The sequence below is a fragment of the Lithobates pipiens genome, unplaced genomic scaffold (genome assembly GCF_037356315.1).
Source record: "Lithobates pipiens isolate NorthernLeopardFrog02 unplaced genomic scaffold, aLitPip1_a1.2 Scaffold_23, whole genome shotgun sequence".
Taxonomy (NCBI): domain Eukaryota; kingdom Metazoa; phylum Chordata; class Amphibia; order Anura; family Ranidae; genus Lithobates; species Lithobates pipiens.
In genome coordinates this window covers 193,628,596-193,653,209 of record NW_027507785.1, presented here as the reverse complement: position 1 = coordinate 193,653,209, position 24,614 = coordinate 193,628,596, and the positions used below count along the sequence as shown (strand labels likewise).

At 38.6% G+C, this 24,614-nt stretch overlaps 1 protein-coding gene across 1 annotated transcript in view; it reads left to right on the top strand.

Moving 5' to 3' along the window:
- Positions 1 to 21,688, top strand: part of LOC143928090 (fibronectin type III domain-containing protein 7-like) — a 48,668-nt gene extending 26,980 nt beyond the window's left edge. Inside the window, exons 9-14 of the mRNA XM_077452711.1 lie at positions 719 to 973; positions 7,769 to 8,023; positions 8,966 to 9,226; positions 15,388 to 15,417; positions 17,072 to 17,130; positions 19,257 to 21,688. Of these exons, the coding sequence (XP_077308837.1) occupies positions 719 to 973; positions 7,769 to 8,023; positions 8,966 to 9,226; positions 15,388 to 15,417; positions 17,072 to 17,103 (833 nt within the window). The 3' untranslated portion in view covers positions 17,104 to 17,130; positions 19,257 to 21,688. The remainder of the gene's footprint in view (positions 1 to 718; positions 974 to 7,768; positions 8,024 to 8,965; positions 9,227 to 15,387; positions 15,418 to 17,071; positions 17,131 to 19,256) is intronic.
- Positions 21,689 to 24,614: the final 2,926 nt, after the last annotated feature.

Genomic DNA, 24,614 nt, shown 5'->3' with positions numbered 1-24,614 from the left:
ATTTACCCAAGCAAAATGGTACTGCACAGACACATACAGATCATTGCCTGTGTTTTATATATGCATTAAAGCAGACAAATGTAGTAGCATTAATATAATATTGTATATTGCTATCAGCCCATAAAAGCAGGCACATTGAAAGAGTACTGATACATTTTGTTGGCTGTCTGAATAGCTTCTAATAGCAAATTTCAATTACTGCTTAAACTAATGATGGGAAAGTTTACTGGTGTGCATTCTATATAGTGTCTAGTTTTATAAAAGACTCTTTTCCTGTCTCATTGTGAAATAGTATGTTTTTTTAAATAGTACATATAATAACATGGCAATGATAAAGACAAATGTTTTTTCACTTCTTAAAAACATTCCTAATTTTTTTGTGTTTTACCTACAGTTCTTATTTCATGTAAACATTCCAAAAAAAATTCTTACTTTCCTTTCTGTGATAGCTCCATTTACAATCACTCTGATTTTGACTGCGATTTTAAATCGCTCAGATGTGAACCTAATAATTAACAGTTTGTTCCATGTTTGTGGAGTGTTTTGAATGATGCCATAACTGCTGCCAATTTTATCGACCAGAGCATTCACATTTTATATTCTGACAAAAGGTTCCCTGCAAAATTCCAGAACAAAACATTTAGGGATGGTAAGACTATCGCAAGTTGGTCTTCTCTAAAATGAAAAAAAAAAATGAAACAATTTGTTTTTCTTCCAGCTCCATGTAGCCCTGAAATCAAGAATATCACAATGGTTGATGTAAGTAGCTTCATGGTTACCTGGGAGCCTAATAACAATGGTGCAGAGTACACAGCGACTGCACGAGGAGAGAATGGATTGTGGAACTGCAGCAGTGCAGGCACTTCATGCACACTGGGGAAACTTCCATGTGGATCAATGCATATGGTTCATGTGCTGGCCTCCACTTATGAAGGAACAAGTCTGCCTAGCTACGGTGTGCCATTAGAGACAGGTAACTCTGTTCTGAAATTCTTCAGATTCAATAAATATTTTTAAAATATTAGATAATAATACAGCAAAAGAAGATGTATATAGAGATATTTATGCAATAGTAGCTATGAATATAGATCATATACATATCATGTTATCAATCATAGGTCAATGTACAGTATAAATGGTAATGAAGTCTTAAAAGTGAATATAAATTGTGTATTTATACATACTTGTTCTATTTTAGTATACTGTAGATAAATATTGGTGTAAGATCAGGGCTGGTGCAAAGGTTTTTGACACCCTAGGCGAATCCTAATTTTTCCGCCTCATTGGTTCCACCCCAGACTCCACCCCCTTTGCCCTGCCCATGTGACAGGAGGCAGTGCTATACAGGAAGCATTGGCTCCGCTGCCTCTAGCGCTGGGGCTCCAGTGCTGTGATGCGCTTCTAATTACATTACCGGTCGGATGGAGCAGCTGCCTGGGTCTGAGTTAGTTACATGCTGCAGCCTGCAGAGCATCCAGACGCGGAGGAAAATCAGCAGCCGGGCGCCCCTAGGCAGCAGTGCACCCTAGGCGGCTGCCTAGTTTGCCTAGTGGTAGCACTGGCCCTGTGTAAGATAAATTAAAGAGATGAATAGAAAAGAAGGAAATAGAAAGAATATAAATAAAGCAGGAACAGGGGAAGCAAATCTACACAAGGAAGAGCTTGTAAACAATAATATAAGAAATCTTTTGTTTTATATGCATAAAAAAAAGGACCTATCAAAGTCCTTTGGAAGATAGGATTTTCAAATTTTCTTAGATTTATGGGATTTATTGTGAAGGATGGAAGCAGGTTTTTCATTGGACATATACCACATTATTTTATATTTGTTCTGAAATTCTAATGCTTATGGGTGGGGGCGTAGATAAGGGGGGCTAGGGGGTCCCAATATACCACATTATTTTATATTTGTTCTGAAATTCTAATGCTTATGGGTGGGGGCGTAGATAAGGGGGGCTAGGGGGTCCCAATGCCCCAGAGTGCCCTGCCTATCTGCGCAGTGGCACTCAACAACAGAGCAAAAGCCGGTAAAATAAAATTGACTGAATCAAAACTGCAGATGGCACTGCGTATAGGACTGCAGTGATCTACTGGCCTAAATGACAGAGTGATTTTTGCAGCTGGCCTCTGTGCAGTGCTGCAATGTAATATGCCCAGCCTACAATGCTACTTAAGTCCAGCCCACCAGGCTCTACTTTTGGCCACTGGATTAGATCATCAATTCTGCCTGGTGCCTGCAACTCTCTTGACCTCTCTTTCACAGAGAGGTCAAGCCATTAGTATATCAGTATGTGACTGTGGGTTTCCCTCACTTTGCCTACTGGTGCATACTCACTGAGTCTGATTTAGTTGCATTGTCCTATATGTCTGCCTGACACAATTTTGTGTTAAGCCCCATACACACTATCAGATTTTTTGCTGATTTTTTCCTTCAGATTTACCAAAACCATGTACTGCAAGGGCCTGCCTGATTGCATACAAATTTAAATTTCTAAGGTTTGATCTCATATTATATGGTTTTGGTAAATCTGAAGGAAAAAATCTGCAGAAAATCTAATAGTGTGTTTGGGGCTTAACTCTTGCAATCTGAGAGTTCTGAACCCCCATGAAAAAAATTATTTATGGCCTTACTTACTGCTGTTTACAAATATCTGTTAAGAAACATCACTATAAAAGTACAGATGGTATTATATGTTGATTTTTTTTTGCGGGATATGTTACAGTAGGGATATGCAATTAGCAGGCCTCCAGCTGTTGCAAAACTACAAGTCTCTTCATGCCTCTGCCTCTGGGTGTCATGCTTGTGGCTGTCTGAGTCTTGCTATGTCCCATGGCACTTGTAGTTCTGCAACAGCTGGAGATCCGCTAATTGCATATCCCTGTGTTACAGGTTTAGGTGTAACCTCTAATCACGTGCTGGTACACCCACTGGTTAATGAAACACGAAACACTCACCAGATGGCATGTGACACCCTTTTTTAAAAGTTTTAAATGCCACACAATACAGTAGGGTTTATTTACTAAAGCTGGAGAGTGCAAAATCAGATTCACTTCTGCATAGAAACCAATCTGTATGCCCAGACTGTGTACCAAAACCAGACTGAACGTTCCTGAGTTGCATCAATACAAGGTTCCTGACCCTCCAAATTGCTGTTCCTTGAGGATTCCATGGATCATGACGCCCGTCCTTAGCTCTACTTGTTGGAGTGACCTGAAACTTGTTGCTCACTATTCTTATCTATTTAACTAATGGAGACTGGACCGATGAAGTGATACCTGTTGTATTTGGTCATTTACGATCTGTCTGCTATACAGAGATTGTACAGCAATTTTCTCATACTACCATACAGTATATCGCCAAAAAAACCCATGAAGAAGGAACTATACAAACAAACAAAGTTCCGAAACATGTCAGGTATTCCATGTATCACGTTCGATTGTGGTCTGTTACCTTAGAGCTCCTTGTATCATGATCTAAAGATTTATGTGTATAAATTGTTTAATATATTGGTTTTATTGTCTATTTTTATATTAACCTAATAAAATGTATTATTTTCATATTACTGTCGTACTCTGTGCATATATCTAGACGCCCACCCGTATAATCCCTGGGGAACCTTTTCTCTTTTTTCTTGATTATTTGGGATGATGTGGATGGTCTTGTATGCTACACGTTATTGCTAGATAGATTTTTTCCTTTTTCATAATTAAGAATGAGGGGCATATGATCCTGGAAAACACTCTGCTTTGGTTTATCTTTTATACTGCCCCGTTCACATGATTGGACATTGATCAATAATTCCAACAACAAAATCAATGGATTTTTTCCAACGGATGTTGGCTCAAACTTGTCTTGCATATACACGGTCACACAAAGTTGGTCAGAAACGCGGTGATGTACAATACATACGACGAGACGAGAAAAATTAAGTTCAATAGCCAGTGCGGCTCTTCTGCTTGATTCCGAGCATGCGTGGAACTTTGTGCGTCAGAATTGTGTACACACGCTCGGAATTTCCGACAACAACATGAACCAGATCTCAAATTTTGTGCGACGGAAATTCCGATGGAAAATGTCTGATGGAGCCTACACACAGTCGGAATTTCCAACAAAATGCTCCCATCGAACATTTTCCGCCAGAAAATCCGACCGTGTGTACGGGGCATTAGAGGTGTTCTGTCTAACGCCTTCACCATTTCTAGTTGATTTTTAATATGAGCTTCTTGATGTCCCTTTTCAAGGAATCTCTGGCTAATTAGATCATTCTGCACGTTAATGCTGGTCTCAATTGATTGGATCCAAAAATAAAAAACAATACAATGAATGATAAATTCATATAAAACCCAATTAAATGTTTATAAGAATAAATATACTCTGGAATTAAATTAATATAAAAACCGGTGTGGGATTCCATACTCATTGCTGGCTTCATTAGTGCCTTTTTGAGGCACCTCTAATGTAAGGGCACATCGATATGTATTACCACTCACTTTTGATTTATTAAATACTGAAGTATGAGCACTTTTTTATTCCTTTGGTCCATATGTGTATGAGATAACGGCATTGCAGTGGAGTTACTCTGTGTGGGCTGGTCCTTGAGGTAGAAGAGCTATAGTGTGGAGTTTAAAATCAAGTGCTTGCTGACCACTTTTAAAAAAAGGGGCCCACATGCCATCTAGTGAGTGTTTGGTGTTTCATTAACTTTTTTATTTATGTTTGACATGTAAAATATTTTTTTCTGTTGATCATACATTTCAGTATATTGTGCACTTTAGCTCCCTCTTTTATTAGTTATACATTCATATAGTGTTTATGCACCTTTTTAGGGAGGCAGGTTCTTTAACCTCCCTGGCGGTATGATTCAGTCTGGAATAAGGTGCTGAAAGCGGTACAATTATTTTGCATGGAAATCTGGCTTTTATTTTGTAGTCCTGTAATTCTTAGGAATAACGCTCTGAAATCTCTTCAAACCAGAGTCTAGCGGACATCCCGGGTATGATAAAGTTTATAATATAATAAAGAATAATAAAAATTATTCAATAATGTAATCAAATCCAAAAAAAAATGAAAAAGGGACATGTTTTGGTTGCTATGGACAATCTCCAAATTCCAAGCAGTAAAAAACAGTATTTATAATATAAAAGTGCATGCAGGGCATTGCACAAACCACTAGGGACAAAGGGGGTGTGTATTTTTTACTACAGCACTGTAATCTGTAAGATTACAGTGCTGTGTGTGTTTTGTGTCTTTTTACATTTTTGAATTTGCCGCCGTTCTCCGCTCCCGTGCGTCGTAACGTCGCAGGGAACGGAGCTCGGCGGCATTCGGCACTGTGAATCGAGCGGAGGACGGCTCGATCACACAGCGCGGCGGACATCGCTGGATCCAGGGGACAAGGTAAGTAACGTTACCTGTGTCCTCCCCTGCATCGAGCGGTGCAAGCCCGAGTCTGGCTCGGGGTTACCGCTATTGTAATGAAATTCCCAACCCGAGCCAGACTCGGGATTACCGCTAAGGAGGTTAATATTTTCATGTATATATTTTTATATCATTTTGGCACACAGGTTTTCGTATATCACATACTACTTTTGTGGGCTACAGTAGAGCAATCCAGTGACCCAGAATCAGTCGACAGTGGACTAAAGCCTGGTGCCAGCTGATATCAGAGAGCTGGTTCAGATTCTGTCAGGAATCCCGGCAATAATGTCAGGATCCACTCCTGATCAGCAGCTGGCTCAGTCTCTCAGCGTACGCTGAGAGTCTGAGACAGCCACTCCCAACCCCTCCACAGTCCAGTGCTTTAGTGAGCACTGGAGGGTGGCAGAGCAGAGAGCAGTGACTGACACAAACTACTGTATAGTAAATGTGTCATGCAGGCTTATGTGCGTCACACACCATTCGTATACATCAGGTCATGGATCACCATCCGGATAGTCGCTGCCCACTTCAGGATCGGTACACCTCAGATCTCCAGGGTTTTCAACTCTCTCTCGAAGGTTCCGGTCAGCTAGGAGCTCAGAGCGGGTTCACCATAAAAAAAGTAAGGACACAATGCCTCTCATAGTGAAATTCCACCATTAAAGGTTTTATTTGAATTTTTTTTCCAAATGACATATAAAAAATGACATAAAAAATATCCAAAAAGAATCACGTGATCCAATAAAAATGAACGATAAAAAGAGCAATATGGGGAGCAGGAAACGCTATCCTGACGCGTTTCGACTAATAAGCCTTCTTTAATATTTTCTGGCTGTGCACATAAGCCTGCATGACACATTTACTATACAGTAGTTTGTGTCCACCATTTTCGGTAAGGGTATCCACCGTTTTCTTTAATATTTTCTGGCTGTGAACGGAAGGCTATACATAGTTCATACCAACGGAATATCTGGGACTCACATTTCACATTATTTTGTCATAGCTGGACTTTTTTATGCTCATATTGTTAGTTCACTGAAGCACATTTCCTGTATTCCTTACTAGACTGCACAACATGTGATATGTGTGCTGACCTTTTAAGTTTGATTTCACTACCAGATCATTTGGTGATTTATGTCTAGTTTTTTACATTTTTTGACATTATAGCGCTACATTGTTTGTTATCATTCAATATTCCTGTACATGTCCAATGTTATGCACTTCTTTTTTATGTACTATATGTTTTGTTTTATTTATTTTTTGGGATGGCTCATCTTAATGTTTTATTGAAAACAATAAAAAATTATTTTCAAAAAGAAAAAAAAAATGTATTACCTCAATTAATGTAATTTTAAGCATGAAGATTTTATAGTAATCAATTTTGCTAAAGAGATCCTTTTGCACTCTCCTTACATCGATAATCATTTTAAAGCAATTTAAATTTTAAATGCCAGTTGTCTGTTATTTATTCATTCTATTACAGATCTACAGTATGACAAGTAATGTTTAATTCTTACTATTTTCTTACTATTAATTCTTACTATTTTCTTACTATTAATTCTTACTATTTATGTACATCAATAATTATAAAATTAACCTGTACTAAGAGAAATATGATGCCACTGATTGTTGATCTCCTTTTGATAATTTTAAGTACCTGGATGTCTCTAGCTTTAATGCAAACGGAATCACTGATGTGGAGCAGGCATGCATGAAAAGTTAGAATTAAGTAAAAACTCCTAATCAACCTTCTCGTTTTTGCTCAGTGGTTCATGTATTGCAGTTAGGGTAGATTTTAACATTAGGCACAGTAGGTAAGTTCCTACAGGTTTCAAAGTGGTAACTCCTCCCTGTATGTTTAGCCACACTTTATGGCTAAATTACAAAAGAATTTGAGAATGTTCATACAAACAAGTGTGTTAATATTTTTTTTATCCAATCACAAAGTAAGTAAACAGGTATTTTACTTTCACAATTGGACAACTGAAGTTAATGTTTACACGTTTTTATTGTGGGAACTTTCTAAAATCCTTTAGTAAATCAGACTTATTGTTTCAAGGGTAAGTTCTTATAGGCAACATGAGGCAGCGTTCCCCTTTTTTAGCCACATGTTTCCATTATCATTTGGAATGTATTTACAGTATATATATATATATATATATATATATATATATATATATATATATAATATATATATATATATATATATATGTGTGTGTGTATGTGTATATATATATATATATATATATATATATATATATAAATATTCTAAGCCAGGTTAGGAATGAAATATCACAGGAAATTCAAATATTACGATACATAACTGATTTTAATACATTTTCATTACAGCTCCCTGCTGCCCAGCAAATATAAGCGTAGTGCAAGTCACACAGTCTGTGACAAATGTCAGCTGGTCCATCGCTGCTGGAGCACAGACATATACCACTATGCTGGAATCACCTAAAGGACAGGCAAAGTGCCACACACTGGAAGACCACTGCCTTCTGGGATGTATTACCTGCGGAACAAGCTACTCAGTCTCTCTAGAAGCAGTTAGCGAAACAGGCCTTGTGTCACAGTGCACATATCATGGGTATTCATCAAGTAAGTCACTTTCTATTAGAAAAAAGTGTGTTTTAACTGTTTATCTGCCTCCTAATTCCAAATTGTCAGTGTCATTTGTATAATTGTTGTGCTTAAAGCATATGTCCCTCCTTACTACTACACCTCCTCCCCCCCTAAAATAATGCCACCCATCTACCAGAGAGGGCTATAGTGAAAATTGCTGCTGAAATTCTGCTTCTATAGTCACGTCTCTTTCCCTAGCTTGCTATTTAACAATGAAAAAGCAGCAGCATATTAATGAGGTCATCTCTGTGCTTGCCCTCTGCTTTACCATGTTAATTGTTTTATGTTGAAGTAAAAATTCTTATAGGAATTTTATAAAATCAAAAGTATTAAGAACTAAAATGACATTGGATACAAATCAGTTTAGATAAATAATGCAATGATTTTTTTTCATGATTATGATTTATAATTTAAAACCCTATTGACACAAAGATCTGTCCCAATTATGTTAGTGATATGTAAAAAATGTTCATTTGTTTTTTTTTTCATTAAAACCTAACTAGAAATATAGGGGTTGATTTACTAATTGTAAAAGGATTTACTAAAGGCAAATGGACACTTTGCAAAGGGAAAATGCACCTTGCCAGCGAAATTGCCCCAGAACTGGGAAAATGTGGTGAAGTTTCACTTTGCAATGAATACACAATAAGGTGGAAGGGGAAAAAAAAATGAATTTTTGCTTGCACATAATTGGGTGATGGAAGCAGCAGGGCTTCACCTCATTCACTAAGCATTGGAAAAAATTCCCTGGCAAAGTGCAACTTCCCTTGTAAAGTGAACAGCCCATTTGTCTTTAGAAAATCAGCTCTATTGTGTTTTTGGTAGTTATTGCCCTGGAGTTCTGCTTTACCGTGCAGAAACTGATTATCAATCTGATTTTCTGAAATTTGTAGACTAAGTCGTGTATTTGTGTTCTAGGTGCTTGCTGTCCATCAGGAGTCAAGCTATACCGGCTGTCAAACAGTGGAATCCGTGTAACATGGCGGGTTTCACCTGGACCTGAAAACTACACTGTCAATATATATGGTTCTAAAGGAAATTTTACCTGCAATCCATTAACCGGTGTCAGCTACTGTGATGTCACAGAGATACTATGTGGGGATGTATATACTGTGGTTGTGTCTCCTGTCAGTGGTGGAGATACCCAAATATCTTTCTGCCCCAAAAAAATATATTCTGGTAGGAATTGTTTTTCATCAAAAGTATTAAGAACTGAAATATCTTTGGATACAAATCAGTTTAGATAAAGAATGCATTTTTTTCACCAGCCTTTTAACCACTTAAGGACCGCTCACCATCGTTATACGTCGCTACTTTGAAGAGGAATATCATTGTTATGGCAGAAGCTAGCTACCATAACCCTGGTATCCTCTTCTTCAGCGGGCGGTCTGCTTTCAGATAGAAGTGGTCTCTGCGGTTGATTTGCAGCAAGATTACTTTTATGGGCAGCGGGAGAGGGCCACTCCTTCCCGCCACGCTCAGGTGCCCTTCGCCGCTTACCGGAGCCATCGGTAGCGGCGGAGGTGATTGTGTTCTTCTCCCTGTTAGGCATGGAGATGAGTGAGGGGAAGATGGCCCCCACCCGTCTCCATATCATTGCATGGCAGAAGTGACCTCAAAACATCACTTCCGCCCATAGCTCTTAAAAGGGATATATATATATATATATATATATATGTATATATATATATATATATATATATATATATATATATATATATATATATGTATGTATATATATATATATATATATATATATATATATATATATATATATATATATATATATATATATATTATTATTATTGCATTTTAGTGTAAATACGAGATCTGAGGTCTTTTTGATCCCAGATCTCATATTTAAGAGGTCCCGTCATGCTTTTTTTCTATTACAAAGGAATGTTTACATTCAAGTAAATACAAGTGACACATTTGTTTTAAAAGAACAGTGTAAAAATAAAAAATAAATGGTCAAATAAATAAGAAATTATTATTTTTTTAAACGCACCCCATCCAGTGCAGAGGCAAACGCATACGTGAGTAGCGCCCGCATATGAAAACGGGGCTCAAACCACACATGTGAGGTATCGCCGTGATTGTTAGAGTGAGAGCAATAATTCTAGACCTCCTCTGTGACTCAAAATATGCAACCAGTAGAAATTTTTAAATGTTGCCTATGGAGATTTTTAAGGGTAAAAGTTTGTCGCCATTCCATGAGCGGGCGCAATTTTGAAGCTTGACATGTTGGGTATTTACTCAGCTTTACATTAACTTTCACAATCTAAAAAAAATTGCGCTAACTTTACTGTTGTCTTATTTTCGTTATTCAAAAAAGTGAATTTTTCCCAAAAAAGTGCGCTTGTAAGACCGCTGCGCAAATACGGTGTAACAGAAGGTATTGCAATTACCATCATTTTATTCTCTAGGGTGTTAGAAAAAAATATATAATGTTTGGGAGTTCTAAGTAATTTTCTAGCAAAAAAAAAAAAATGTTTTTTAACTTGTTAAACTTAAACTTGTTTTTAACTTGTAAACACCAAATTTCAGAAAGAGGCTCGGTCCTTAAGTGGTTAAGAGAATTCCACAAGAATCATGAATCATTTATTGTTGGAACAGCGCTTAGTAAAGGAAACATTTTTTAGGGTACTTAAGGATTAAAGTGGTTCTAAAAGTTGAAGGTTTTTTACCTTCATGCATTTCTATGCATGAAGGTAAATAACCTTCAGTATGCAGCTTCCACCGCAACCCCCCTAATACTTACCCAAGTCTCTGCCATTGGCTGCCGCTGCTGTGAATCACATCCAGTGAGGAGGGAGCGGAGGCGGGGCCAAGCCTCTGTCTTATTGAAACACAGAGTGGGGCTTGGGAGCGAGCATGCATGAGTGCCCTCATAGCAAAAGTCTTTCTATAGGGACACTCGGAGGGGAGTAGGAGCACAGAGCTTTAGCGGGTGACCCAAAAAGAGGAAGACTGGGGCTGCTCTATGCAAAAAATTGCACAGAGCAGGTAAGTATAAGATGTTTGTAATTTTTTATTTGACCTTATTTAACCTTTAATATCACTTTAAAGACAGAACCTTGTCTCATCTGTGTAATATAATAGAATTCAATTTTTTTTTTAAATAATCTTAAAATAAATAAATAAATAATGAATGCCTGCCCCTGTAGGTTTAAGTCATAATGTACTAGTATGCGGTGCATACTAGTACATTATGACAGACTTACCTGTCAAATGGAGAAAGAAAGTGTGAATTCTCGCAAGGGAAACTATATAAAAATCTGACAGGGATTTCAAATCTGCCCCACTCTATCTTCCCCACTTCTCCCCCCAAAAAGTTTGGGCTTTAAATACACTGTAAACATTCAGTAATACAACAAACAGGTTGATAGCGCTATACATCTATGAAAGCATATTTTATGTGTTTTTATTTGATGTACAGTACCTTAGCAGTCAATAAAAAAGTTCAGTTAGAAAAAGCTTAAAGTGAGACTAAACTCAATTTTTTAACATCAAGTGTTCTAAAATGTTAAGCATACAATGCATGGCACTTTTTTTTTCTTTTTTTTTAAGTCTCTTACTGTTGTTTTCAGGCTTTTTTTGTTGTTGTCCTATGCACACTCCCTATCCTTAACTGATGCACCTCAATGCTGCTAGAGCGAGCTGTGCCATCATTTCTGGTCACATGATCCGCTATGTGTACTACAACTCCCAAAAAGCTCAATATGTCTGCAGGTAGATGTGTAGTCTATTTTGGGGGCGAGCAGGAAAGGGTGGCTACATTCATATATACAAAGCGGGCATGGAGAACAAACATAGCCAACCTAGAACAGGAAGTCTGAGAACAGCAGAAAAAGCTTACAATTGTGATGTCATCATTCTGAGTTGTGACTTGTTTGATTGCGCCACTCAAAGTAGAGGTGAAGTCATATCTCTGTGTCCCAGAACATGGGATGCAAGCTTGTCCTAATACCAATTCAGGGAGTTAGAAAATGACTATGCCTGAAAGGAAGCAGGGTGTGTGGTTTGGTGGAGACATGTAGGCTGAGGCTGGTCGGGAGTAGCGGTGATCCTTTCCTCTTTGCATCATTCTGAGTTGGTTAAAGCAGGAGTTCCGCCGTTTTTTGTTTTTAAAAGTCAGCAGCTACAAATACTGTAGCTGCTGTCTTTTAAAATATGGACACTTACCCGCCCAGCGCGCCCGCGATGTCGGCCCCCCGAAGCCGATCTCTCAATCGGCTCTCAGGTGCTGCCGCCACCATCTTTGGTATGGGAATCAGGAAGTGAAGCCTTGAGGATGCAATAAGGATGGTCCCTGCTGTCTCTGGGATCCGTGTGTGTCCCAGCAGACAGCGGGGGCCCCACAGGAAGTGGCGTAATAGCCGCAGAATCTGCGGCTATCTATGCCCGGAAGTGGGTGCAAATACCTGTATTATACAGGTATCTGCACCCCCTCCCCCCTGAAAGGTGCCAATTGTGGCACCGGAGGGGGGGAGGGTTCCAATGAGCGGAAGTTCCACTTTAGGGTGGTGCTCCGCTTTAACTTTTGTTTTGGGCTTCTTATCATAAAAGTAAATACCTTATGCATTTGTGTAGATTATATTTTTATGAACAGAAATATCTATCTGCAATAAAAAAAGGGGTTAACAATAAATGAATTACTTGACTTTACTGCTGTATTCACCTTTATTTGAACACATACAGTAGGAACGTAAAGTATTCAGACCCCCTTAAATTTATCTCTCTTTGTTATATTGCAGCCATTTGCTAAAATCATTTTAAGTTAATTTTTTTCCTCATTAATGCACACACGGCACCCCATATTGACAGAAAAACACAGAAATTTTGACATTTTTGCAGATTTATTAAAAAAGAAAAACTGAAATATCACATGGCTCTAAGTATTCAGACCCTTTGCTCAGTATTTAGTAGAAGCACCCTTTTGATCTAATACAGCCATGAGTCTTTTTGGGAAAGATGTAATAAGTTTTTCACACCTGGATTTGGGGATCCTCTGCCATTCCTCCTTGCAGATCCTCTCCAGTTCTGTCAGGTTAGATGGTAAACATTGGTGGACAGTCATTTTTAGGTCTCCCCAGAGATGCTCAAATGGGTTTAAGTCAGGGCTCTGGCTGGGCCATTCAAGAACAGTCATGGAGTTGTTCTGAAACCACTCCTTCGTTATTTTAGCTGTGTGCTTAGGGTCATTGTCTTGTTGCAAGGTAAACCTTCGGCCCAGTCTGAGGTCCTGAGCACTCTGGAGAAGGTTTTCATCCAGGATATCCCTGTACTTGGCCGCATTCATATTTCCCTCAATTGCAACCAGTTGTCCTGTCCCTGCAGCTGAAAAACACCCCCACAGCATGATGCTACCACCACCATGCTTCACTGTTGGGACTTTATTAGACAGGTGAAGAGCAGTACCTGGTTTTCTCCACACATACCGCTTAGAATTAAGGCCAAAAAGTGATGGTTGACTTTCTACAACTTTCTTCCATCTCTGCATCTCTAGAGCTCAGCCACAGTGATCTTTGGGTTCTTCTTTACCTCTCTCACCAAAACTCTTCTCCCCCGATAGCTCAGTTTGGCCGGACGGCCAGCTCTAGGAAGGGTTCTGGTCGTCCCAAATGTCTTCCATTTAAGGATTATGGAGGCCACCCTGCTCTTAGGAAGCTTAAGTGCAGCAGAATTTTTTTGTAACCTTGGCCAGCTCTGTGCCTTGCCACAATTCTGTCTCTGAGCTCTTCAGACAGTTGCTTTGACTTCATGATTCTCATTTGCTCTGACATGCCCTGTGAGCTGTAAGGTTTTCTAAAGACAGGTGTGTGGCTTTCCGAATCAATTGCAATCAGTATAATCAAACACAGCTGGACTCAAATGAAGGTGTAGAATCATCTCAAGGATGATCAGAAGAAACGGACAGCACCTGAGTTAAATATGAGTGTGATATTTCAGTTTTTCTTTTTAATAAATCTGCAAAAATGTCAACAATTCTGTGTTTTTTTTTTTTTTTTGTCAATATGGGGTGCTTTGTGTACATTAACCTCCCTAGCGGTAATCCCGAGTCTGCCTCGGGTTGGGATTTTCATTACAATAGCGGTAACCCCGAGCCAGACTCGGGTTTGCACCGCTCGATGCAGGGGAGGACACAGGGATCGTTACTTACCTTGTCCCCTGGATCCAGCGATGTCCTCCGCGCTGTGCGATCGAGCTGTCCTCCGCTCGATTCACAGTGCCGAATGCCGCCGAGCTCCGTTCCCTGCGACGTTACGGCACACGGGAGCGGAGAACGGCGGCAAATTCAAAAAAGTAAAAACACACAAAACACACACAGCACTGTAATCTTACAGATTACAGTGCTGTAGTAAAAAATACACACCCCCTTTGTCCCTAGTGGTTTGTGCAGTGCCCTGCATGCACTTTTATATTATAAATACTGTTTTTTACTGCTTGGAATTTGGAGATTGTCCATAGCAACCAAAACATGTCCCTTTTCAGTTTTTTTTGGATTTGATTACATTATTGAATAATTTTTATTATTCTTTATTATATTATAAACTTTATCATACCCGGGATGTCCGCTAGACTCTGGTTTGAAGAGATTTCAAAGCGTTATTCCTAAGAATTACAGGACTACAAAATAAAAGCCAGATTTCCATGCAAAATAATTGTACCGCTTTCAGCACCTTATTCCAGACTGAATCATACCGCCAGGGAGGTTAATGAGGAAAAAAAATGAACTAAATGATTTTAGCAAATGGCTGCAATATAACAAAGAGTGACAAATTTAAGGGGGTCTGAATACTTTCCGTCCCCACTGTACATATATGAAGAGGTTGTAAAGCCAATTTTTTTTAACAGAAAAAAAAAAAAGATGTTATCCTGACCTGCTCTGCGCAAGGGTATTGCATAGAGCAGCCCCTAAGCTCCTCTTCTGGGGTCCACCAGTGGCGCTCTCTGCTCCACCTCTTCTCTGTGTGCCACCATAGGAAGCAGCTTCCTATGAGAGTACACATACAGGAGCACTTCTGAGCCGGGCTGTGTGCGTTCATAGGCACACGCAGTGCAGCTTAGTCCCAATGCCCTGCTCCCTTCTCACAGGATTTGACTGACAGCGGTAGGAGCAAATGGTTCCTGCTGCTCTCAGGCAAGCTTGTGAGAGCAGGGAGAGAAGACAGAAGACCTGAAGACTGGCACAGAGCTGGATTGATGTAGGACTCGGGTAAGTATTTAGAAAAGGGGGAGAGGAACACTGCTTTGAATATATAGAATGCATTAAGGTAAAAAAAAATTTGGACTTTAAAACATTGTAACTTAGATTTTTTTATTTTATTTTATTTCAGTGACATGCTCTGGAAGTTCTCTAGGAATGGGTAAGACATAAATGATTTAACATGTTTCTACACTGTATAAAATAGATTTCACTTATCCTGTCTACCTTATAGAAACAAATTAAAGCAAGTTGTCCACTCATGTTCACTTGCATACTTGATATTAAAAAGTAGTTGAAAAAGTAACATTTCACAGCAATATTTGTAGCCATTTACATTGATGATTGACTAAAGCCTCGTACACATGATCAGACTTTTGTCCGAAGGGCGTGTGCCTGGATTTTGTTTGCATACAAATGGTACACAATTGTTGGCCAACAAACACAAACGTAGTGACGTACTAGACATACTATGAGTTGATAAAGAGGAAGTTTACAGTGGTGTAATGGGTAGCACTCTCACCTAGCAATAAAAAGGGTCACTGGTTTAAATCCCAACCACAACACTACCTACCTGGAGTTTGCATGTTCTCCCGTGCCTGCGTGGGTTTCCTCCAGGTACTCTGGTTTCCTCCCACACTCCAAAGACAGGCTGGTAGGTTAATTGGCTTCTGTCTAAATTGGCCCTAGTATATAAATGCGAGTTAGGGACCTTAAAAACCTTAAATAGTAATAGCAATTGTCAGGCGCCATCCTTTGGGCTCCTTCTGCTAATTTCATGTTAGTAGAAGTTTGGTAAGTGTTTTGGTAAGTGATTTGCACTTTTCAGTTAGTTTCTGAATGGCCGTTCGTCGGATTTTCCGCCAACAGTCTATCATCACACAATTCCCATTGGAAAATCTGATTGTATGTACGAGGCTTTAGAGTATGCTCAGATTACAGAACAAGCAGCTCACAACCCATACAAAGCACTATAAGCACTTTGCTAACCTGATTTTGTTGGTATGCTGTATGCTTTTCAGGGCTATATGAACATAAAGCTTCCTTCTGTGCTTAATAGGGAGCTAAGAATTTACGTTTTTTTTACGAGTACTAAGTACTAAAGGAATATATCCGTATGTATTTCTCCTGCACTATACGTGGCCTCGTAGAGAGCTCCTTGGCATCTGGTAAAGAACAATATATTTTTTTGTTACTAAATTTGGTTCCACTGTCAGTCATTGTGCAGTTCCCTACATAGAATGGTGTTTAAAGAGTGGCATGAGCATCATTAATATGCAGTGTTTTTGTACCCTAATATTTCAGTTGATTGAGCCCTGGTTCACATTGAGGCGATTTGGCGGCAATTGTCGGCAATGGCACAAATGGGTGGCAATTGCTAGCAATGGCACATTCCGAATCGGTGCGATGCCGCACAGATTCCCAAAAGTAGTTTCTGTACTACTTTTGGCGATTTCGGGTGCTATCTCAATTGACATCTGTGCAGAAACTCACCCAGATGTCTCTGAAATCGCCCCCGAAATCGGGACTTACACGCGGTAAAGAAATTGTGCGAGTTCAGCCAAACTCGCACAATTTCATTCCCGCAACCGGTGTGAACCAGGGCTTAATCATCATCATCATCATTTTCTTTTATTTGGTATGTAATCAAATCAATTTAAGGTTATCCCTATATGTAAAAAAGTTAAACAATGAACCTATGATTGTTCTGTATTTACTATAAGAAAATCACCAACAACTGACATATTTAGCTTTTTCTTTCACTTTAGTTTCTTTAGCAATTGATTTAACAAGTAATCCAACTGTTCATTTTGCAGTGATCTATAGAGGAAAAAGAAGCGTGACTTAACGTGGGAATCCTCCTTTTTTCAGTAAGGTAAAAAATGTTAGATAATATTGCATACTAATTAAGCTGCCAGGACCTTACATATTAAAACCATACTTTATAACTTAATAAAATAAGTTCAGCAATTATAACTGGCAACAAAATTTTTCAGTCATTTCTGTTCCTTTCAATTGAAGCATATGTGCATTGCTCAATTTAATAGACATTTTAGTTTACTTAAATATTAAAAAAAATAAAAAAAATGCATAAAAATAAATAAATATATATAAATAAATATATATATATATATATATATATATATATATATATATATATATATATATATATATATATATATATATATATATATATATATATAGATATATATCCCACCCTGTAACTGGACAATTCCAATAAATACACATATATATATATATATATATATATATATATATATTTATTGGCATTGTCCAGTTACAGGGTGGGAGCCAGGAGGTGGGAAAATGTATTGCTTACCTACTGTAAAATAAAAGTGAGGTCACCAACAAAATAACAACTTCTCTGTCAGACAAAACAGCTTAAGTGGCCCATGTATGACTGTTTTTTTTGTTCAACAAACGGGTTGTATGCTGAGGCATATTTGATTTATAAACATTATTGCCTGAATGTAAATGTTTTATATTTTCTGCAATATTAGGGTTATTTAGGGACAGTAAAAAATAGATGGTTGAGCCTTGTTTTTATTGCCCTTGACCCCAACCACTTTCCCTTAAAATATATTTAAAGGCAAAGCTTTCTTTTTTAGTTTTGGAAGGAGTGGAGAGGGATTAGAATGCTTATCAGGTTTTTATCGCAATCTGTGCCCCCGTTAGGGAGATTCACCCTTTTTATTTACCCTGCTTATCATTATTGTCGAAAGTGAAAAAAAAACTCTGACATGGGTTATAACCCTCCCTTGCTCTATCCAAAATTAAAATAATTGCCTATAGCTCTACTTTAACCACTTAAGCCCCGGACCATTTTGCTGGCCAAAGACCAGAGCACTTTTTGCGATTCGGCACTGCGTTGCACGGTCGTGCGGCGTGGCTCCTAAACAAAATTTATGTCCCTTTTTCCCCACAAATATAGCTTTCTTTTGGGGGTATTTGATCACCTCTGTGGTTTTTATTTTTTGCACTATAAAAAAAAAAGAGTGTCAATTTTGAAAAAAAAAGCATTATATTTTACTTTTTGCTATAATAAATATCCCCCAAAATTATATAAAAAAAACTTTTTTTCCTCAGTTTAGGCCGATGACATATTTTTGTTAAAAAAATTGCAATAAGCGTTTGATTGGTTTGTGCAAAAGTTATAGAATCTACAAAATAGGGGATAGATTTATGGCATTTTTATAAAAAAATGTTTTTACTAGGAATGGCGGCGATCAGGGATTTTTATCATGACTGCTACATTATGTGAGACACATCTGACAATTTTGACACATTTTTGGGACCATAGGCATTAATACAGTGATCAATGCTATAAAATTGCATTGATTACTGTAAAAATGTCACTGGCAGTGAAGGGGTTAAACACTAGGGAGCGGGGTAAATGTGTGTCCTGGGGAGTGATTCTAACTGTCTGGGGGATGGGCTAGCAGTGACACAACGCTGATCGCTGCTCCTGATGACAGGGAGCAGACTATCAGTGTCCTGTAACTAGGCAGAATGGGGAGATGCTGTGCTTACATTGGCATCTCCGCGTTCTACAGCTCTGTGACACGTTCAAGGGTATCCCTGCAGACATTGAGTCCACGGGTCCCATGGGCACAGTGACAGAGCTTGCAGCAGGGGCGCATGGCGGGAAGTTCAAAGTAACGTACAGGTACATTACTTTGCCCAGCCGTGCCATTCTGCCGACATAAAAGTACAGGAGCCGGTTGGCAAGCAGTTAAGTTGCAAAGGCAGCAGGACAGTGGTGTACACATGCCTAAAGCTAAAATGATTTCCCCTGTTGTGATCAGTAGGCGCTATCACTGGCAAACATTAAATAAACCCTAAAATAAATGTTACAATAACTGTCTAAATTTTAATGATATATATGTATATCATCTCTTTACTATCTATCTACTGATGTTGTGCTTCATTGTTTGTGTAATATTCATTTTTTCTTCTTTTTCCTTTTTATTTCAAATACAGATTTTGTGGCAGGAATTCATGGTGCAATTGACCTGACAGTGAAAAGCATACAGCTATCTTAGATTTACTTATGGACATTCAAATGGTTTTAATTAATGACAGTTCATTATTATCTGTTACATTTGTTTGGTCTCGTTTACATACGGAAATGTTCCAAAGGCTCTGGTGAATTTATATATATCTATTTTAAACCAATGGAAATTCAAGAAACTGTTCTAATACTTGTTACAGTTTAGTAATTCACATGCTTTGATTTCTATAGAATAATAAATTAGCTACTATGGGTGTTATTTACTAAAGGAAAATCCACTGTGCACTTCCAAGTACACTTGGAAGTAAAGTCGCTGTAGATCCGAAGGGGACATGCAAGGAAAAAAAAAAACAGCATTTTTGCTCGCACATAATTGGATCATAAAATCAGCAGAGCTTCCACTCATTACAGATCTTACACTCAGATCTACAGCGACTGAATTTCCAAGTGCACTTGTAGTGCAGAGTGGATTTGCCTTTAGTAAATCAACCCCAATACAATGAAATGACTCTTAGTTTATTCACCCAAAATGAGTACATTTCAGCTGGCACAAGATAGACTCCTGTAATTAAAGTCATTCTCTAGGGAAGAATTAAAGTGGCACTAAACGATCTTATTTAACAACAATCTCTTACGCATCCACTACTTAAAGCGGACCTTTACTTAAAATTGAAAGTACCATTAATCTGCCTTCACTCCTCTAACATATTTCAAAGCTTTTTTTGGGAGCCAGGTACCCTTTTCTGACAGGTACCCTCTCCCAGTTTTGCAATTCTCTCCTACATACAGTGGGACCATAGAGAATGAATGTAGCCACCCTATAACAAAAAGACAGATCACAGCAGCAAAATAAATAAATAAATAACTTTGATATTTGGAGGAGGCTAAGAGCAATATTAGGGGCACTTACCAAAGTTTAGTGTCACATTAAGCTCTTCCTAGCTGCTCAGGGGAAGTTCTCCAGGAAAATGTACAACCATTTTTAATTATTTATGGAAAGCCAACATTTATTTTTTTCCTGCAGGGTTGAGTGCTTTTTTGCACTGTGCACAAATACCTTGGTTACTTAGAAGAGGCATTAGTATAGACATATAGGAATCTGTGTATTTCTAGCAGTAACTCCCATAACAGCCAGCCACTTTGGCTAATTTCAAAGAAATGCTCCGACTTTCCAAAGCCCCTTACTCTCCAATGACAATGAAGTATCTTGAGTTAATAAATGAACAGTCTGTTCCTGTGAGAGAATGGAAAGATTTTAATACTTTTAAATATTTGTGCTTTCAAATCTAACCAGGACACCATGCATAAATGAAAATAAAAGTATCCCTGCGCTATCATAAATACAATCTACCTAAAATTTAAAAGTGGGTTGCAGCAGAACACCGACAGAGGTATAGACCCTACCACTGAAAAGTATAACACAAAATCAAATAAATGGTGCTGCACTCCCTTAACCAATAAAATACGTGAATAAATGAATCTGTATCAAGTGCTAACAATAAATTATACATAAAGTACCAGTGAGTAAAATCTAATTATCGTGACCAATCGTGATCAGTGATTAAGGTGTCTTTGTGCTAACATATAATAAACATATAATATCTATGTGCAAAATTAGAAAATCTAAAAAAATGCAAAATCGCATAAAACCACATACAAAATCGCATTAAGAGCACCCAATGGAGGTGATAGATACAAGCGAAGCAATACCTCACAGAGTGTAATTAAAATGCCAAGCTAAATTAACATAGATGTGAATCACACGGTGCAATTCAAACAGAATAAATAAGTCTCTTAGAATGCAACATAATATAAAGTGACATGTGATCCGTGAAGTGTTTCTCAAAGTAGCAGGTGCCAGCAAAACCACACAAGGTGTACACACTCTGGTGTCTCTTCAGTGTCCCACACGTATCGAATAAGGTGGCCCCTTACCTTACTGCTGTAAGGCAAACAGCATATAGAGGACAAGGTCTCAGATGGTTTAAGCGGTGTACCCCTAACTCCAAGTGAAAGGTCTTATCCCCACATCAGTATGTCACAATGGCAGGATAAACAGTAGGTCAATAATTCGTAAAATACACAGCCGAGCATTCTGTTCATGTCTCGGACGTGACTTCCGGTATCCGAAAAACTCTTCCTATTCCGACGCGTATCGTCATGTGTCACATGACTTCATCAGGGAATGGGTTATGGGTATACGGAAGTGTCTTTTATATTGTTATATGGGGCGGCCATTTTCCCAAAGCCTCTCATACTTTGCTACAGTGTTTAAAAGGTTTTAAAATGTTATTGTACTTTAACCACATACCTCCAAATAGAAACCATAATGGACTTACATTAAAAACTCTTCCTATGATCATTTTATATATCATTTTAATAAAAGCAAAATTATATTAAATTTTTATGCCTAAAAACTGCTTTATTCCTGTACATTTGCATAGAAATGTGACAAAACACAAATCACCGATACCTACAAGGTCAGTTTCAAAGTGGAATACTACTTAAAGTGGTTGTAAACCCTTACATACTGTATACCCAGTGACCTTCCTCAGGTGATACACACAAATGAAACAAATCCTTCTACATAAACTGTACCTGTTTATCTGCAGCCCTCTCTCCTCTACAGCTGTTCAAAGTCCAGAATTTACATAGCATTTCTGAGCTTTAGAAGGTATGGGGGGGGGGGGGTTTGATGTCACACACTGCACAGCATAGAGCAGGGGTCTGAGTGTAATCTGAGACCTGAGTGTAAAGAATGGATGCACCCACCGCCTCTCAAAGCTAAACATGCAAAGCTGAAGTTACCAATCACCTGCTGTGTGTTGGAGGGGGGCAAGGCCATCTCTCAGGACTGTCTGAAGTGATTCATGCAGATAGCAGAGGAATGGAAGAACAGACAGAAATCACACTAGGTGATTTGGATAGAGTCAAGAACACACCATCCACTTGTGAACTGTGAAACTTATGAAATGGGATGGCCACTGTTCAACCTTGCACTTCCAGGTGGGGGGGGGGGTGCGCCACTACGTCTGCACTGTGATTCAGTATAGCAAAAGCCGATCAGCTGGTCCCAGACAATGCTTTATAACCAGGACCTGCTGATCGGCTTAGCGAATCACAGTACAGAGCCCTCTGTTGCACAGCACAGAGCAGAGATGTGGCTGATTGTTTTTCCCTTCAAAGCAGTGAGAAAATCAGCCACATCTATTAGTAAAAACAGCATACACTACACTTGTTAGGCACCCAGTTAACCAATTGATTGCCCTTTACCAGCCAGTATCATTAGTACAGTAGCAGTGTATAGTATTAGCACTGATTACTGTATTAGTGTCACTGGTGATCTCAGTTAGTCAGTTCCTACCCAGTGTCAGATTTTCTGCAGAACTATCACACTCCCACTAATCACCGCCATTATTAGTTTAAAAAATAAATGCAAATTCCAGTATATATACCATAGTTTGTAGACACTCTGATTTTCAAGCAAACCAATCAATATACACTTATTGGGATTTTTAAAAAAAAATTTTAACAGTGTAGCAGAATATATTTGCCCTAAATTTAGGAAGAAATTCGATTTTTTTATGTGTTTTATAGCAGGAAGTAAAAAAATATTGTCTTGTTTCTAAATTTTTGGTCTTTTTTATTTATTTATGTAATAAATAATAAAAAAAAACCCAATGGTGATCAAATAACACCAAAAGAAATATATATATATATATATATATATATATATATATATATATATATATATATATATATATATATATATATATATTGTGAAACAAAATAGTAACAATTTGATTTGCTTACAGTGCATGACTGCTTAATTGCCAGTTAAAGTAGCGCAATGCCGAATAACAAAAAAATGCTCTGGTCATGAAGGGGGTAAAATCTTTCTAGAGCTCAAGTAGCTGTAGAAGCATATGCTTTATTCATTTTTAATTTCTGAGGTGTACAACCACTGTACATGTTCATTAGAAATCATTAAGACCCCTTTCACATTGTGTCGCCCCAGATGTCAGCGGTAAAGCGGCAATATTTTTGGAGCCGCTCTACCGTCGTTTTCGCTGCGCTATTCGGCTGAAAAGGGGTTAAATCCACCCGGTGGTATGACAGCTATGCCCCATTGATTTCAATGGGAAGGAGCGGTGGAGGAGCGGTGAGTTCACTGCTCCTTCACCACTCCAAAGAAGCTGTTGGCAGGACTTTTTCTGACGCCCTGCCAATGCAACGCTCTAGTGTGAAAGCCCTTAGGCTTTCACACTGGAACGAATGGAGCAGCCGTTTTGTTTGCAGGCGCTATTTTTAATGCTATAGCACCTGCAAAACACCCAAGTGTGAAAGGGGTCTAAAAGATAACCTGTGTTTAGAGAGTTTTTCTGTTGCAGTCATTCTTGACATGCCTTCAATGTTAGTTGCACCCTAGTTTTCTTTTGGGCCACTGACCTGGAACAAGCATCCGACAAGTAAAGTGAGATTGGTGGCTAGCAGTAATAGACGGAGAGGTCAAAATGTCAGCCTCCATAAGTAACTAACTAAACTATACCCTTGCATTACCCTCATTTTATGCACAGCATGATGCTGTACATAGTAAGCTCAGGGAAAGGAAAAAGTGATGGCTCTAAATTAGTAAAATATTAAGCTTAAAGTTACCTCCTCTTTTTCAGTCCACCACTGGCCTTTTCCTCTTCTCTTTCCTCCGCATGCCCCCTCAGAAAAGCCAGGTGCTAAAGCCTGGTACACAACGCTAGTTTTTATTTAGTTCAAACAAGCGGGTTGAACGAAAAAAATAACTGACAGCTCCTGTCAGAGCTGTTGCACTAGCAATCCAATGTTAGTGCATGGATCTCCCCTGCTGAGCTATTGCGTTCTGACAGGGGGCACCCCCCAGTACACTCCGGTCAGGGTTCTCAGCAATTGAGCACTGATGGTTTCCAACAGCCAAGTGGTTGGCTTATGTCTCACTGGCTGCCATAGACGCGGACCAAAAGGGATTGGTTTTTATTAAACCGACATTCGACCCATGTGTACTAGGCTTTTGGGGGCACCTGTGCCGGCACACTCCTGAGCCAGGCTAAATATGTCAATGGGCATAACACAGTACTAGTAATAGGGATTTGTTTACCAAAGGCAAATAGATTTTTCACTTTGCAAGAGAATTTGCCCCAGAACTTATTGGATGTGGTAAAGTTTCACCTTGCGAAGAATACCCAATCATGTGCAAGGAAAAGGAAAAAAGAACATTTTAGTTTTCACTTGATTGGATGATGAAAGTCAGCAGAGCTTAACCTCATTCACTAAGCTTTAGGGAAAATTCCATTGCA